Genomic DNA, 18636 nt, shown 5'->3' with positions numbered 1-18636 from the left:
GCTAGCAGTTGACGGACGAGCGCGGCGGACGACTTCTCGTTCGTCGGATATGGCGCTAGTCCATCCGCTAGTCCACTATTGTGTGCTCCCGACAGACTAGCGCACTGACTAGCGATTTTTTTATTTTTTTTCAAAAACTCTATATATACGGCTCGTTGCAATTCATTTTCACTTGCACCACTTGTATTAACGAGTTTATCTTCTTTCACTCTACATTTCTCTCTACATCCCGAAATGGCTGATGCATGTGGTAGTTGTGGGCGCGTAGGAGTGTGCGTTGATATTTATAATATAATTTGTGGAAATCGTTTTTTTTTGTTGAATTGTATTTTAAATTTTTTTTATTATTTTGATTATGTATGTTTTTTTAATTTATATAAAATGGTTGCATTTTCCCTATATTCATGTCGAAATTTTAATTCAGTATTTGTGATTTTGTTTGTTGGGATGTCCTAGTGCTAGTCCACTATTGTGCAGTGGGATGTCTTAGTGATGTGGCAGTGCAGAGGCCAGTCTTAGTGACGTGACAGGAGGTGTTTCTGGCTAATCATAGTGCTAGTGCGCGGGGATATCCGCTATATTGTGAATGCTCTTATTATAATATTTTTTAAAATTCATATCAGATTAAATACATGACAAATTTTGTGAGACGTAGAGAAATGGGTATATTTTATATATAAGTGCTTATATCAATGTTTGAACATATTCATTTTGAAGATGTGTATTTTAAAATGAACCGAGAAAACGAAGATTGAAGATTAACTAGTTAGTAGTAATAAAATTAAATAATTGTAAAGCAATGAGCTTGTTCTAACTAGTTAGACTTGTGATTTAAAATGCGTGGCCCCATATTATTTTTTTTAACAAACTACTTAGATTCAGATATATTCCTCAAATGGCAATGTGATTAAATGAAATTATTGCTAGCTATTCATTTGAGTATTTAATTTCTAAATACACTTTTATAAACCAATCCATTCGGGCTAAATGTCGGGCCGAAATCAGGTGAAAATAGAATCAGTATTTAATAAAACGTCTTCGTCTTCTGATTTAACGACCGACCTCTGCCTTCACCGATCAACCACTTGCTGTCGACGGTGGTTTGAAGTAATTTTTCTTCTCCCTCGATTTTCAGGTATTTATTTCCCATTATTTAAGAATTACTATTAAATTTTGCCTGGGCGTAATTTCCCATCTTAATTATTGTTTCTGTTTTATGATTGCATAAATTATGTGATCTTTTTCAAAACCCTAATTGAACCCTTAGAAATGATCGATTAGCTAAGATGTTTTCATTATTGCAAAGGTTACGAGTTGAAGCTTTGTGGATCAAACGTGTTTCGAAGATTTTTAAAGTGATTACTGCTGTTATTTTCTAAATTATTAAGCTGTGAAATAGGTTATGGCAATTTACTGTGTGTTAAATCTGAGCATTTGGTGATTAGTTCATTAAACGCAATGGATTTTACTGGTTTTGCTTGTGATCACATGGTGCAGTTATTGTTTCTGTTGGTGGTTATGTGGGATGTTATGACAAGTATAATCTGCTTGAGGAAATCACGAGTACACATCACTTTTAGAGGCGACTATTGGCTTTGTGTGGTGAGAAATAGAATCACTTTTATGAATGCAAGCTGCTTACTTAAGTGGATTTTTATAGGGGCTTTAATTAAGCTTAATAATTTAAAATGAAGGCTCAGTATTTAGACTTGCTCTGTGAGAAATAATAAATCTTTTCTGAGGACTCAAGAGTCAAGATAGTTGTATGGCATTTTGATATAAGGAGTGTGTATAAAAGCTCCGGTTTTGGTAATGAGTTAAGTGCAGCAGCATCCATTGAATTATCTGGTTACATTGTTCAATGATATTGACTGAAAGTTTACATTTATAACTTTCTATTTTTAAAGCTTGTACATGCAGATAATGGGGAAAATGTGTAGTGATGGTTGTCTTCCTCTTGCGGTGATTTAACTTTCATTGTTTATTTATACTGCAATGCTCATTTTGTTTTATTTAGAACTTCCTTCCATCATTGTTTCTATGTGGGACTTGCAATGCATTTGCTGTTTAGTTTCAGGGTTAAGGTAAATCTCTATATAACATGCATATTTGGTTCTCTTTTAGGCACAGGTTTGTCAGTGTCCTGTCGTCATATTCAACCCTTCTGAGCACTGATTTGATGCGTATAGATTCTGGTAATACAACATTGCCATGCAAGATTGTGTTAATTGGTATCTCAACACAGATAGTGTATGGAAACTGATGCCATGTCAGCATCTAGCAAATTTGATATTTCATCTAGTAGCCCTGATAGGCCATTGTATGCATCTGTCCTCCGTGGTTCCTATGGTGCTGCCTCACTGGACAGATCAGGTAGCTTTCATGAGAACTTGGAGAACCCACTTTTGTCAAGTCTTCCAAATATGACAAGAAGCAACTCATCGGTAACTCAAAATGATGTACTCAACTTCTTCCATTGCGTGCGTGTTGATCCAAAGTCTATGGTCGTAGATCATAAGTTGAACAGGCCAGCAGATTTTAAGCGGCTTGCAAGTTCTGCTGTTGGCATGCCCGTGGAAGATTCTCTTCCCACATCTTCGAAAAGCAAACAACTAACTTCTTCCTCGTTAGACGATCTCAGACGCCTAAAATCTGGTGTGCGGGAAAGTGGTACTAAAGCTAGGTAACTGTTATTAATCTCAGCCCCTCTTTATTTTTCTTTCCCATCTGAAGTGAGCAGCATATTATAATGTTTCACCTTCATTAGGGAACGCGTGAAGATATTTAATGACTGTTTATCAGTAATTAATAAGTGTTTCCCTGCTATTCCATCGAGAAAGAGATCCCGGGTGGATACCTTGTCTTATGATCGATCCAACACAGTGTTGAGGATTGATCGTGCAGCATCTGGAGTGGGTGTTGGGAAAATGGGAGTGCAAAACCATGCTACTGCAAATGGTTTTGAGCTGGAGCAACAAAAGTCTGAAGGAAGGACAAAGAATACCATTCCAAGCAAGCGCACTCGAACTTCTATAGTTGACGCTAGGGTTTGTGGTCATTTCCTTCTTTCTTTCCCCTTTTAACTATTTGTGTTTTTTTCCCCTTTTTTTCCTCTATGCTATTTCCGAAAAGAATTCCATGTTTTTCCTTAAATAAACTCAGATGACTATTTTTAACCTTATATTACTTTATGCCTAAAAGAATTCCGTGTTTTCCCTAATGAAGATTTTTGATGGAAAATTTCTCAATACGTTATATTGAGTGACCTACATGCTTCCATCAAATTTGAACTTTTGCTTACCTATCTGGTAGTGTACTAGTGTGATATTAATTGTTTTTTTTATTATCCACAATATTCTTGTCATGAATAGATGTTGGACTTCCATTGTACTTGATAGAAATTGAGAACTGAAACCATTTTAGTGAAGGTCTGACTTTATATTTCCTTTCAATTAGATGGATGCACGTGCCAATAACCTTGCAAGAACACCTGGGGCTGTGGATAAGGACAGGGATGCAGTAAGAATCTCTAGTTCTAATTCTGTTCAGGGTGAGGATCGAACGCTATCGATTGCTGTTGAGGGTTGGGAGAATTCCAAAATGAAGAAAAAGCGCACACATATAAAGATAGACAATGGTTCTAGTTCAATGACAACAAAAGCAGTTGATGGTTATAGGGAACCTAAACAAGAAACACATCCACATCAAATTCCCGAAGCCCGTTCAAGGGTGGCCGATGCCTATGGCTTCAGGTGTGACAAAGTTTTGTTATCAATGATAATGTTGGAATAATGGAATGTATTTCACAAGTTTTTGGCACTTCATTGTCTGTCTGCTGGGATGTTTGTGCAACTCTTATAATCCATTTGTTTTTGGCCTATTCGTACTTATCAGATTCTGTAATGAGTCAGAGAGAAAACATAAGATGCTTGACTTGACATAACGTTTTTTTTTTCTTTTTGTTGGATAGATCTAAGGTGCATAATAATTTATGAGTATTGTTTCTATTTTCTTCATGTAGATTAACGAGTAGTCCTATTTTTTGATGTTCTATACAGCAATCTCATCTTGCAATCTATCGATATGCATAATAATTAGGTGAGGATGTCATGCTTTGAATAATAGATGGCTGGCTTTGAGAGCCTATGCTTTCAGGGACGAATCATCCTTATGGTGTTGCATGTTCTATGTGATCTCACAATTCTGAGCTGGGCGCAGATAAATAAATGGAAGGATTTAATTTTCTTATAAACGTTAATGTGTCTGAATGGTGATCTTGTTATCCGATAACGAGCCTAGTCATTTTGATGGTTTATTCTCATAATTTTGCCTGCTAATGTTTATCTTCATGTCCTATGATAATTTTATATTGTCACCATATGCATTATTAAGTAGTAATGTTACATAATAATAAAGGTAAAGGTTTTACTTCTTTCTTGGTAAGAATATCTTCCAAGGATGATTAAATAACTGAGCACAAAACATCTAATCTTTTCTTTTCCCTACAGTTTCTTTTCTTGATAACAATAAAGGTTTTATTTTCACCATATGCATAATGTTCCTTGGTTAAAAAGATTCACTGATGCCGATGTGAATATACAACTTCACACAGATCTGGTGCTGCTAATGGAGGCGTAGGGCTAGTGAAAAGTGAGGCTACCTCCCAGACCAGTTCAGGGATGCGGTCATCTATGTCTCGGACTGATTCTGAGAACGGTTCTATTCTCCATGAGCGGAGAGAGCATCCTAATGGACAAGAGAAAGAAAGGGTGAATCTGAAAGCTGTAAACAAGTATGGAAATTCATTGTGTTTGAGTTTCTATAATTAGTTCCAGAGAATTATTCGATTAAACAATGTGACAAATCTATATTGTTTTTTGTCGTCATACTGCTGAAAGACCTGTTTTATGGTTTAAAAGGACATGCCTTATGAGAGTGGTTTTTATTTTTCATGCTGAGTAAAAATTCTGAAAATCACTTCGCTGGTTGAGTTGAAACAGATTGGTCAAGATATTCATTGTTCATTGCAATTGGCTGAAACTTGCTTAGTATCTTATTATTACATGATTAATAATTTCATGCATTTTTCTTCTTGAAATGAATATGCGATCTGCCTCTCACTTGATGAAAGCTTGGGCATAAATTTTTGTTTCTGTGAAGTCCTAGAGGCCTTCCTGTTGATTACAATAGTGGTTACAGTGAATTAATCCAAGATATCAATTATAGCATTAGCGGATGAAATGAAAATTTTAATCCAAAGGATGATGCATAGAATAAGATGAGCGGATACAAGTTGTCATATATGATATTATGGCCACTGATACTCTTTTGGGTTTTCGTCTTGGATATTTGGTGCTAATTATCACTTTACTCGAGCTCGCGCTGGAGACAGTATGTAAATTATGAGGTGTTATGATGTCAGGCCATACTTTTGACCCATATCAGGCTCATGGCCATGAGTTGTATGAGGAATGAAAAACTATCTCTTAGGCCACATGCAAGAAATTTGTTCTGTTTTATGTTCCTTCATCTTGTTTTTTGCTTCTTTGTTTCCTGCTGTGTAACATTTTTTTTCCTTTCAACCATTTAAAGGGAAAATTCACGAGAAGATGTCAGTTGCAGTAGTCCTACTTCAGGCTCAAAATTGAATGCTAATGTCCGGGGCCCACGCTCAGGTTTAGTTGGTGGTGGCTCTAAGATGTCTCAAGCAGTGCAACGGTCTGTATCATCTAATGATTGGGATCTTTCTAACTGCACAAACAAGGTTTCGAGTGGCCTTGGGGCCAAAAGTCGTAAACGGACCCCTTCTGCCCAGTCTTCATCTCCTGTTGCCAATTGGGCTCAAAGGCCACAGAAGATTTCTCGAACGGCAAGAAGAACTAGTTTATTACCAGTTGTTTCTGGAAATGATGAGGACCCTGTTATGGATGCTGCGTCTGACATGATGGTAAATGAACGATGTTTTCCTGCTGGTTCTCCTAAGCAAACCAAAATAAAAGGTGACAATATCATTCCAGCTGCATTATTTGAAAGTGATGGACCAGTTGCTGCTGAAATCAAGTCAAGAAACAAGAATAAGAAGTGCGATGAGCTGGATGAGAAAAGTGTTCAGAATGTCCAGAAAATCTCAGCTCTGCTTCTACCACCAAGGAAAAACAAGGCAGTCAATGCGGACTACCACGCAGATGGTGTAAGGAGACAAGGCAGAACTGGTCGAGGATTTACGTCCTCTAGGTCCCTCTTCCCTTTGTCAGTAGAAAAGCTTGGGAATGTGGGGACCACTAAACAAATTAGAAGTTCTAGACTTGGTCTTGACAAGACTGAAAGGTTTAAACCCTAAACAAATTAGAAGTTCTAGACTTGGGTTTTTTGCTCTTTTTTCTGTATGGATCGTCTTGATGTTGTGAACTTGAACTATCCATCAGAACAAGAAACTTTATGATATGGTGAAAATCTTTTGTGCAGCAGAGCAGGGAGGCCACCTACAAGAAAACTTTCTGACAGAAAGGCTTATATAAGGCAAAAGCATATTGCCATCAATACAGTATCAGATTTACTTGGTAATCAATTCATTTTAGAATGCATACGATGACATTTGTTTTCCAGTCCCAATGTTTATTTTCCTTTTCTGATAATTGGTATATATGTTTATAAAGTTGGTGCCCATGATGGTCATGAAGAGCTTTTGGCTGCTGCAAATGCTGTTACAAACACTGGTATTATTTGTTTTGAGGCTCTAATTCTCTCGTACTGTATAACTTTCTCCTGGCAATAATAAGTGTTATTGGATGCAGCACAAGCTCTCACTAGCCCATTCTGGAAGAAGATGGAGCCTTTATTTCATTTTATCACTGATGTGCATATATCTTATTTGAAAGATCAGGTGAAGTCTATTTGTTTTTACATACCTATTAATTTCAAAATTCCAGCATGAATTGAATTTTGATGAAATTACTTGTGATATATGTTATGCTACTGCTACATAAGGTATATTGTAATAGCTGTGCATGTTAGAATGGTCGGGAAAGTATTTTGTTATTTTTGTTATTTTGGCTAAGAGACATATTGCTGTTGATTGAAAATAGAAGGGTTACTTCCACGTTTTGCCAGTGGACTTGAGTCCTTGACTGTTAGATATTCATTATGTAGTCTTTTGATTGCCAAATATTAGTGGAGTGAATTTTTATTAAATTGCACTTGTACTATATTCCCTTGCTTAACTAATGTGTTACTGATCTACCCATTTGGTTGTTTTATTTATGCACCTTTTATATTAAAATTGCCCCCCCCCCACTTCACTACTATCTTTTAAATCATTTATGTCCTAATTCTGCTCATATTACTATTAAAAGATTTTATATTTCTTGGCAGATTCTGTAGACTTCAATTTTTCAGTGTTTATTCTTTTCTCGATATGTGTAATCTTTTTTCTAATAAAATTCAATATGTGTCTTGCTTGCTTTCAGCATTTTATTGTGTTTGGGAAAAGGATACATGAAGTGAGCAACACTTTGTCATCCAATTACTAAGCATGTAGTAATACATTAAGTTCATGTATGATATCTATCAAACATAAAATGCTATAAGTACTTTTTAGGACTTATACTTAGGTTCACCTTGAGCATGCTAGAGTCTGCAAAGAGTGATGCAGTTTAGGTCCCCTTTTTATGCTTGGTTGACATATTCAGTTATTGCACAAATTTGAAACTTCTGTCAGCATTGATGTGTTATTGGTGCTAATGGTTGTGATTAGGTAATGCTATTTGATTTATTGGTACCCATTTCGTCTGGAGTCTGTTTGTCTTCATAAGCAATAAAAGTTAGGGTTAAAGCCTTATGGGGCACCTTACAGTTATTATGAATACTCCTGTTCAATTGCACCTTCTATACGCACATTATAAATGGCAAGTTGTACTTTATGCAAGTATATAAGAATTAAGCCTTGAATGATGCTCAGCATGTTCTGATGATTGAAGCTCAGTTTGATGCCACTTTTCTACATTTAGTTGCATTTCTGTATATTGAAGTCTTCTGTGTCATTTTTATTCTTTCCAGATTAATTCTGGTATAACAGTGGACATGCCTGCTCCAGTTCAAATCGATACAGCTAACTGCATTTTAGTACCTGGCTATGGCTCGAATGAATTTGGGAGAGGGGAGACTAAAGCAAGATGTTTGGATCTTAGCCCTGAGCATGTGGCTCCAGGTGTGAAGAAGTCGGATGAGATTTCCATGTACCAGAGAATTATTGCGGCTTTGATTCCTGAAGAAGAACATGACCTCAGATACGATGCGCATGAATCTTCATTTGAGATTGAAAAAGATTTGGGATCAGATACCGTCTGTTCTCACATGTCACCAAGTTGTGACCCTTCTGGATGTCCTACGTTTAATGGATATGATTCAAATTCAAATGGAAGATCATTTTACGAATTGGAGCAGAACATTATGTCAATTCCTTGCATGGGTTTCCCGAACTGTGACCATTTACAAGATGGTTTACACACAGACCAGTTGATACCTAGCACAATATGTTCAGAGTATCAGTATCAAAATATGTCAATAAATGAAAGACTTATTATGGAGCTTCATAGCATAGGAATCTACCCAGATTTAGTGGTATGTTAGGTCTTCTCCTCTTTAAGGTTTTCAATCTAGTGCACGTGCTTCTTTTTCTCTCTTGCTTTAGAAGCCTTGCATCAAGTTTTTGATACATTCTTCTTATCAGTCTTATGTGGCACAGAGTGGAGATGAAATAAGTGGGGATATCACTAGGTTGGATGAGAAGTACCAGGAACAGGTAACACCTGTTAAAGTCTGAAATTGAAACGAATAAAGAAGACTTTAGCTTTTCTATTGGATATTTTGTTCAATACTTTTTTACCGCAAGTATATTTTATTTGTTCATAGTTACATATTAAGGATGCCTTTAATGGGCCTCTCTACTGGGGGGGGGGGAGTGACTCATTTTTAAAATGGTATTAGAGCTGGCCCAAGTTCGTGATGGGTTTCTTTGTTGCAAGTATGGAAGTCTGATGATCATTCCGTCCCACGCATTGTTGGGGCGTATTAAAATCCCTTCTTGGCCCACATCCACAAATTGGTGATCTTGACTCCTCTATAAATGAGTGGATAACCCTCCGCCCGTATAAGGGTTTTTAAGGGGGTGAGTGACCCATTTCTAACAAAGGAAATGTAACATAAAGCTAAATTTGTCGGATTTGTTCCACACACTAAGAGAAATGCCTGGTAGAAGTCAGTTAACAATCTGTGTTACCTGCACTTCCATCATCCTCATCTATGTATATGCATGTGCTGCAAGAAACATAAAATAAAAGTGATGTCTTTTAAAGGAAGATAGAACAAAGGCTGGCAGAGTATAGCATTTGGGGGATCTTGGCTAAGATCTTTAAAAGAGCTGTTTCTTAAGATTCTTGTGTGTATTTTAAGTTTCCTTTGTGAACCTTCTATTTTTTTATTTTGATAATCCTTCTTATTGTTAATCCCGTATCTAGGTTTCACTGAAGAAGAGCTTGCTTGGCAAACTTCTCTGTTCTGCTACTGATGCTAAAGAGCTCCAGCAGAAGTAAGGATTCTGCTCGTCTTTTAAGAAATAATGTATGGACAACCTATCTTGCCTGATAATAATTGAGCATCTTCATTTACTGTAGGGATTTTGAAGAGCGTGCTCTTAATAAACTTGTGGGAATGGCCTATGAGAAGTACATGGTAATCATCACTATCATCTCATTCTTCCTCTATCACCTTGTATATTGATGTAAGAAATCATTTTAGAGAATCAGTTGACTCTTTACTAAGAAAAACAGTAATCTATATCTTGTCCTTCATAGTAGGAGTAATATTTTCAAACTAAATTTCCTACCAACAGACTGATACTGAGATACCTGAGATTTTTTTTTCTTTTCATCAACGATTATTGATACATCCAATTTTAAGAGCCTCTGAGCACCTGCTGCTCAGGAAACATGATTTTTCAAAAGCTTTCATATGTAAACCAAAAACTGGACCATCTCAGTTAACAAATACTACCTCCGTCTCTTAACAATAGAAACTATTTCTATTTGGCCCGTCTCTTAAAAATAGAAACTTTCTGAACATTCTGTTTTAGGAAGTGGACCCCACAGTCCACTAACTCTATTTCTACTACCTTTTCTCTTCATCTCTCTTACTTTACTCAGTTTTCTCTCCCTCCCTCTTACTTTACAAATTCTTCCTTCTTATTTTACCAATTGTGCATTAAAACCCGTGCCATTTCAAAAGTTTTTATTTGTCAAAGATGGAGGTAGTATAAATTTCATGTTGGGTGCTCTAATCACATGGGTATTGCTCACTCAGATTAAAAGATAAGTAAACAAAAAAGTATATGACAAAAGAGGAAGCTTAACATACTGTATGTAAAAAAGAAACAAGCAATTCCAATGAATGGCTATGTTCTATGCTGCCTATATCTCTGAAATGCAAAAATAAGGACACTGAAACAAGATCATGATTATCAATCTTCTGGAAGCAAATCATAGTATCATCTTCCTCTGTGTTTGATTGTCTCTTAAAGTTGGTTCTGTCTCAATCTGCTTCACAATTTAATCAAATGCCACTGGCAACTATTTCTGGTATAGCCTGATTTGTAAATTAAGTGTTTCTTCCCTACAGAGTTGCTGTGGACCTAATGCCCATGGGATGAAAAGTGCCAGTGGTAAAATGGCCAAGCAAGTAGCCTTAGCTTTTGTTAAGTGGACTATGGAACGGTACCGAGAATTTGAGGAGACAGGAAAGAGCTGCTTTGACGATCCTCTTTATAAGGACATTTTCCTTTCTGGTGTATCCCACCTTTTTGATGGACAACCTTTGAACTCTAGCACTGATAATGAGTCTGAAAAACTGCATCTTGGAGCATCTGGAAGCTCTATTGAAGCTAGAACTTCAGGTAAATGCCAGATAAAATTCAGGATGCTTATAAACGTTTAATTATGTTATTTCTAGCAAATACTCTTCTTTCCTTAAAGTAAGAGCTTCTCTTTTTGTGAATACCCTCGTTTTGTGTTCTCAGCTCCTGTGGGTCCACAGCAGAGCCCCAGTTCAAACAATCAAGATACATATTCTTCTGAAGTATTCCCATCAAATAATCTGGGTTCTGAACAAGTTAATAGTAAAGAAGACAGTTGGTCAAATCGAGTAAAAAGGAGGGAAGTGTTACTTGATAATGTAGGTGGTATCATCAGCACTGGTCTTGGTGGTTCTCTCTCAAGGTGTGCTAAGGGAAAAAGGAGTGAGAGGGATAGAGAGGGAAAAGGAAACAACAGAGAGGCTTTCTCCAAAAACGTAATGGCGAAAAATAGCCGCACTGTTTCGGCCTCTGTCAAAGGAAATACAAAGTCCAAGGCAAGAACCAAGCAGAAAACTGCTCATTTGTCTGCTTCAATCAATGGTTCTCTGGGAAATACGGGAGAACAAGAAAACAGAATATTCTCAGCAATGCTTAAATCAAGTGAGAATAGCCAAAGTAACTCTGGAAAGGATAACAACAACCATTCCAATGACATGTTGGAGGAACCAATTGATTTATCTGGGCTGCAATTACCTGATATGGATGATTTAGGAGTTACTGATGATCTAGGTGGTAAAGGAGAGGACCTAGGATCATGGTTTATGAATATTGAGGATGACGGGTTACATGATAATGATTGTATTGGTGGCCTTGGAATCCCAATGGATGACCTGACAGAGTTGAATATGATGGTTTGAGATCTCAATGTTGTACATTCATGTGCCTTATACACAGTTACAGAAAGAAGAAACAAAGAACAGTTGCCATGATTGTCCAGTGAAAATCGTCTTCATGCCATTGTCTGTACAATAAGCTCAGCTTGAGTGATTATGGAGTTTCTCTTTTTCCTGCATAAGGATATGTTCGTAATCTGGCTGTTGACAATTGACTGTAAAGATCTTTTTGTTCGACATATAAGCCCACATCTCTGTTGTAAGGTCTTAGTAGGCACTACTTCCGTTGTAGCAATTACAGATAAGAAACAATGTCCCATGTACATAAATTTTATATTCCAATAAAACCATACTTTTGCTAAATTAGCACTCTTGTGCTGGCTGTGGGGTTTAAATCATCTTTCACCTAGGAGGGCATCATTCGTAACATATCTAATTTTTTCATGGACTTGCATTTTACATCAGTTTTCACTGTTACAGTTTCTAACCTCTTTTAGATGCGAAGGCTTTGATGATCGTATGCTGGCTTTGTGACCATTTTGTGATTCCACGATGCATGGAGTGCATATCCTGGCAGTCAAGGTAAGTGGTGTGTATGGAATAGGAGATTGGCAGTTGGATTCCTTTCGAGGTAACTGTTTGTAGAGGCCTGTAGGTAAATTCACTTTGTTACATGACGATGAAACTATCTAGAGCCATTCTTGTTGCTTTATATAGTTCTACTTAGTGGTCTTGTGATAACTTCTGCACTACTGCTCCTTACTATGTTGAACTTAAAATTTATGCTTCTTCTAAAGTCTGGAATCAACTGAAAACCTATCTGATGCTGCCGCTACGGTATAATGCTTTGGTGTTACTGATGACATGAAATTTTGTATGGGTTTTATGTTCCGACTTGCCACTACTTAAGAAATTAATCTGATCTACATTCTTTTTACTTGATGCATTTGTTACATCTTTTGTCATCATTGTATGGGACTATCTTTTGAGGGGTTCTAATTTGGATATTTTTTTTGTAGAAATGCAAGGATACTCCAAATTATGTTATGAAGAATTTGCTGATCAATCTTAAGTTCATCAGGCTTTAGGTGCTAATAAGTGTGTTGGATAGATTTTATCAAGCGTTGACTAGAGTCATTACTCATTCCAAACCACTAATCTAACTGTATTTGCATTGTTTAATTCTTTAGCTTGTAGGCTATTTAGCATCCCATGGCTATCAAATTAGGATGTACTTGTTGATGTGATTCAAGCTTGTCTCGAGGGATTCTGTCCGTGTGAGTTTGTTCATGTTTCTCAGAGAGCTTATTCTGTCATCCCATTTATGGAAGCAAGCTGCTTGAAGCTCTTTCTCAAACCTGAAAGAGGCAAAAGTTATTCCAAAATTCTGATTCAAATTGATTATATGCATGTGCTTGTATGTTTCAGAATCCCTTTATCGCACAGATGAGTTTGTTGCAACTATTGAATGATGCATTGCTTCATCCATATTTCATAAGCTTGAACGGTTGAACCCATTGAGCAGAATCTCCTTTACACGTGAAGTGTTCCTAAGGATGCTTTCCACGTTAAAAGGTGAGCATGGCATGTGGAGTATTGAGTACATTGCTGGATTGTGGAAATTCTAATGGCTTCCAAGGTTCATCTACACATTTAACTCTTGGGATTTTTTATTGACATTAGGCAATATGTTTGTTGGATCTTTGAAATCACAATAGTTAAGTTCATATATTTCTTCCACATTACAGCCTTTTTCTGACCCACTGTTCTCGACTAGGCTCATGTTGTGCACACTGGTCAGGAAGAACTCACTTTGCTGTTCCTATTAAACCCGTGAGCATCGTTAGCTTGCAGAAAGTTGAACTAGTGCTAGTTGGTAAGCTCCTATCTGTATTTAGCTTATACTTGTGTTTTTATTTTGCAGAATTAGAAGTTATTGCTTGCTCTGATTACGTGTGTGAAATTATACATATTCATTTATCTCAAGATGGCAGCATGTAAGTAGTGATTTCATCAAGTGTAGTATGGTTGGATTGTTGGCAGGCTAATTTATACGAATTTATTTGACTAATGTTAAATGGAGTTTATATAATAGAACCTGCCCCAACCAAGGCTCCAAATATAATTTTGTAAGACGTCATAAAACAGTATCGAAACGCTATACAGACCAAACGTTGTGATTCTCACTACCAAAGTCATTTACCTTGACTTTGCCCATAAAGTCGGTGCTTGACATGAAATTTAAGACTTAAGTTTGGTTTGGCACTCATATGTAGTCCAACAAATCAGTTATGAATCTTATTAAGTGGCAATATTTATGAACTATTTACATTTTAATCCGTCCAACTTTCTAATTTTGGAAACTCTGTGTTCTCTAATGTGGTGGGATCCGTTCTCCACTAATAATATTTTAATTACTTTTTATTTCTATCTCTCTCTTACTTTACCAATTATGCATTAAAATTTGTGCCGAACCAAATGTTCATACTTTGAACGGACAGAGAGAGTATCATTTTTCATTCAAAATGTATCTTTTTCAATCAAACTCTATCAAGCATGTGCAAAGTTGTCTAAAGTGAGAATTTCGACATGAAAGTTCTAGGGAATGCATTGAAAACTTTAGACATATACTCCTATATCACTAGAGATAAGAAGTCCTTTTGTTTAGTCATAGACCAACAAGGTATGTTCAGTAAATCATTAGTAAGTTTTCAATGATTAATTTCAAAGAAGCTAGTGTGCCTTTAGCAGCCCAATTTATACTATTAAGCAATGATCAATCTCCTGTGACAGAACAACAGTCTAGAGAAATGCATATGATAGGGTCAGTTATGTACCTTATGGTTTGCACTAGGCCCGTTATAGGCTACTTCGTTTTGTGTCTTAGCAGATATATTGTTAAGTGGTTACTTTGACATTTTAAGCGCACTTCTCACTATGGGTCGTGCTTATCAGAGAGTATATAAAAGTAGGACCCACTCTCCACTAACTTTTTTCAACTCACTTTCCATTACATTTCTTAAAACCCGTGCCCGGTCAAAATGTGAAATAAGGGACAGAGGGAGTATTTTTTATTAGCAGTAACATCCGTTTTTTTATTTAGAAAAACTGATTGAGACAATTGAGGAAGACAGGCCATAGATGCGCAACAGAAACCATGAAAAGGCAAAGAAAGGAAAAAGACGAAGGATGTGTTGGTTTGTTATTCTTAAATTTGAAGACAACTCTAAACCCTTGAATACAGACAATTTTACTTAACAAAATCTCCTACTCGTCCTTTTTTTTGAAACATGAGCAAGTTGCTAGAACATAGGGTTTATATGTCTTTGGTAATGTCTTCGAAATTGAGCACGCGCGGAAATATGTCTTCTCTATGGAGGAGGAACTTGCTTTTTATGATGTTATTATTTGAAATGATAAGGAACCAAGTCATTCTGTTTCTTGTGTATATATCGAGAACGAACAGGGCAAAAGGGGAAGGACCTAAGCTTGAGAGGTTGTGATTCTTCATAATTTAGGGTTGGTTTTTCTTCTTTTGCAGGTCTATGGAAATAATGTGGAGATTCAGGCTTTATCAGAAATGTATAACCGGCCTTACATAAACATTCTTGCAGCACAGGTGCTTTATTTGCTTATGATGATTTTTGAGTCCGGATTTTCTACGTTATCACTTATCCGAAATCCCTTCTCTTGTCAGTCTTCCAATTAAATTGCTATTTATGTGATGCAGAACCTATCAATATATTCCACGGAAATTACAATACTGACACGCCTCCGATACGGCTAAGCTACGACCACGGAAATCACTACAACTCTCTTGTTGATCCACGTAGGCTGACAATTGGTGCTGGGCTTGGATTTAGCTCCCTTCAAGGGGTAAGTGTATCTGTTTATGAACATTCCTTCATATGTCTTGTCCTAACTTCTCATCCTCGCCATATTTGGTGTTAATTTGACAGATGGACATTGATAAGGGTAAGGTAAAAGCAGCTATCAAAGCTCATCAGGATCAACAAATCGATAATGTAAGTAGTATATACTAATCACCTTCACCCCAAAACATATAGTAATAGATTTGTTCCATTTGGTAGGCACTTCTTGCTGAGGGGCACTTCTACTCGGACCTTGAGCTGACTGAGAAAGAAATTGAACGCATGGTGATGGAAGCTTCAAGGGCAGAGTATCTAGCCGATGACAAGTTCAAGCAACAAGTAGGTCCTATGGAATCCTCAACTTCTGGAGCTGAGCCCTCGACTTCTGAAGCAAGTGAGTGATTACATTACCGCGATTATACTGAGAAGCCTAAGACAATTATTGAATTCTTTGGTAGAAGCTGAACTTGTGGAAATAGGGCGCCCTCAGGATCGCTACATCTTCCACATCATCCACTCTGATGGCATCACGTGTCTCTGTATGGCCAACGACACCTTCAGGAGTAAGCCTCTGTTTCTAAATCGAGTGATTTTTTTTTTTGTTTTAATTTTTTGGTTCATAGTTTAATGCGTCGCTGCCCTGCCAAGGTTGTGAATTAGGCTTCCATATCGATTTTAAGGTTTTGTAGATGCTGAATTTTGTGAACTACACTAGGTCATGACGTATTGTAGATTTGCACAGGGCTATATGATTTTCTGTATATAGATATAGGAAAATGAAATTGATGCGTTGAATTAGTTGAATTTTACCTATGCGATGGAGTAGTGAGGAGGTATATGTGCATCTATAATTCTGTGTTCATTTGAGAGGTGGTTGCTTATTGTAATGCTTTGATCCAGGAAGGATTCCGGTCTCATATTTGGAGGATATTCACATGAGGTTTATGAAGAATTATGGGAGAGTGGCTCCTTATGCGCCTGTTTATGCTATGAATGATGAATTCTCAAGAGTGTTGCACCAGCAAATGGAGTTTTTCTCCAGTAATCCGAGTGCGGATACGCTCAACCGCGTTATAGCAGAAGTTAGTGAGGCAAGTATTTATCTTCATAAATAAAAGAAAATATGCAAAGATTCTGTATCTGTATTTCGTTATTGAATTGCCATGTAAATGAGGTGTTTGTGTGTTTTGAATATGTTGTAGAAGGCAGCTGCATTTTTGTTATGAATGTTAACTGCGTTAAGGATTCATGGTTTAGGTTCTGATAGATATGTCATGAAGTGTGTTCCATTTTGACTTTGATATTCCAGTTGTCCTTGTTTCAAGTCAATTATGATTATGTGCCCTTATTTCTACCATCTGATATGGAGAAAAACGGGTGATGGTATTACTATGTTTTTGGATTGATAAAATTGCTTCAAAGATAGTAGCTTTGCTGCTAATTCCTTCCCAACTATGGATTTGATATTTTTGATCTTGTACTGCAAAATATAGAAGCAGTAAGTAATTTATATTGCTAGCTGTAAAAACAGTTGGGGAAGAACAATATTTGTGATGGAGTACAATTTTTCCTTCTTTTCTGCAAAAAAATGTACTTGTGCCTGCATGTGTAAAGCTGTTGTTAAAACACTTAAATCTTGTCCCACATCGACTTAGTGATGATCCTAACTCATCTATATAAGTATGGATAACCCCCTTATAATATCTCAAATGTCAAATGAAGATAATAGTTTTGAATATCTCAAATATGACAATAAATTTGAAAGTTATAATAACATCTTTGAAACAATAAATTTAAGAGAATCTCCAGCATTATTATTAGACAAAACAATGTCAGAAGAAAAATGAATATTCACTTCACTATCATTTAACAAATGATTTTATACAGTTTTAACTTTTGATGTGAGAGGAATAAAATAAAATAAAACAGAGGACAAAGAAGAGATAATGATGTTAATATTTAAGAATACGATAAAAAAAAGGAGAATATGCACTTGCAATGGGTTTGGAGTACAAAGTACTACTCTCTCCGTCCCAAGAAAGAAGACTCATTCCCTAAGCGGCACGAGATTTTATGCAGCTTTATTTTGTGTGTTAAGTGGAAAGAGTAAAATAAGAGAGGAAATAAAGTAGAGATAAAAAGGTATTTCCAATTTTAGTAATGAGTCATCTTGGTTGCGACAATCCAAAAATGAAAGTGGGTAATCTTCAATTGGACGGAGGGAGTACTATATATTAACACTTTAGTAAATATACATATGTTTATATTTCAAGTATTTACAAATAAAAAATACAAATGCTAATTAGTATAATGTTTTTTACATTTAAAATGAAAAGAAAATATCCATATATTTTAAATCATGTATAGTTAATACTAAAAAATCAAGAATATAAAATAGTCATCAAACAAATTACAACTAACTAATATTTGGATTACATAAAAGGTATCTAACATATTCATACTTGTACCTTCTCAGCTCACGGGTCTATGATTTTCACTTTATTAATACAAATTCAAAGTAATTCAACATAAATAAAAAATAACATCATTATATACACTTTACAATAAAAGAAATGTACATATTGTACCATCTCACTCTAAATAAAGCAGTTCGGAAGAGATTATAAATATTTTTATTTTGTGAGTTGAGTGGGGAAAGAATAAAGATGAAACATTTTGTATGAGTTGTGAATTTACGTCACACAAAATATTTAAAAATTACATTATAAAAAAAGTCAAACAAATCAAAGCTTCCACCCTCTCTTCCATTTCTCTTTGTCAAATGGAAACCCTAAAACATTTTCACCGCTTCTACCAAGCACAATACCAAATGATAATTCAAAGAAATACATAAAAAAAATCAACACCATCAAGTTTTATTTTTATTTTTTTTATTTTTTATTTTAAAGGAGGATCGATGGTGGTTCCCCACCTACCCCCCCGAAGTGACTCGGACCCCCGGCCTAACGGTCGGAGGTGAAGCGTCTTACCAAGACGCGCTTCATTGTCAAGGTGGGACCCAATG

At 36.2% G+C, this 18636-nt stretch overlaps 1 protein-coding gene and 1 pseudogene across 7 annotated transcripts; both read left to right on the top strand.

Annotated features, from left to right (window-relative positions):
- Positions 1-973: 973 nt before the first annotated feature.
- Positions 974-12102, top strand: LOC121747323. Of its 7 annotated transcripts, XM_042141343.1 has the most exons (16): positions 974-1135; positions 1498-1602; positions 2125-2683; positions 2768-3047; positions 3457-3752; positions 4613-4792; positions 5593-6327; positions 6466-6560; positions 6657-6716; positions 6795-6883; positions 8056-8619; positions 8729-8800; positions 9516-9586; positions 9672-9729; positions 10672-10945; positions 11069-12102. In XM_042141343.1, the coding sequence occupies exons 3-16, from the start codon at positions 2253-2255 to the stop codon at positions 11761-11763; spliced, it is 3900 nt and encodes a 1299-aa protein (XP_041997277.1). In that variant the 5' UTR covers positions 974-1135; positions 1498-1602; positions 2125-2252; the 3' UTR covers positions 11764-12102. The 7 variants fall into 7 exon arrangements, with proteins under 7 accessions (XP_041997277.1, XP_041997278.1, XP_041997279.1 ...); XM_042141344.1 differs by lacking the exon at positions 1498-1602 and having other exon boundaries at positions 6469-6560; XM_042141345.1 differs by lacking the exon at positions 1498-1602 and having other exon boundaries at positions 8744-8800.
- A 2927-nt stretch (positions 12103-15029) lies between these two features.
- Positions 15030-16872, top strand: LOC121749383 (annotated as a pseudogene).
- Positions 16873-18636: the final 1764 nt, after the last annotated feature.

Source organism: Salvia splendens, chromosome 9 (genome assembly GCF_004379255.2).
Source record: "Salvia splendens isolate huo1 chromosome 9, SspV2, whole genome shotgun sequence".
NCBI lineage: Eukaryota > Viridiplantae > Streptophyta > Magnoliopsida > Lamiales > Lamiaceae > Salvia > Salvia splendens.
The sequence above is the reverse complement of the archived record's forward strand: the minus strand, read 5'-3'. Positions and strand labels throughout refer to the sequence as shown.

What these genes read in the sequence shown, in the direction of transcription:
- LOC121747323 (XM_042141342.1), top strand. Translation starts at nt 2,253, where the DNA reads ATGGAAACTGATGCCATGTCAGCATCTAGCAAATTTGATATTTCATCT. An exon ending in GGTCTTGACAAGACTGAAAG is followed by an intron (nt 6,328 to 6,465) that starts GTTTAAACCCTA and finishes TCTTTTGTGCAG; the next exon opens with CAGAGCAGGGAGGCCACCTA. An exon ending in ATGAGAAGTACCAGGAACAG is followed by an intron (nt 8,801 to 9,515) that starts GTAACACCTGTT and finishes TCCCGTATCTAG; the next exon opens with GTTTCACTGAAGAAGAGCTT.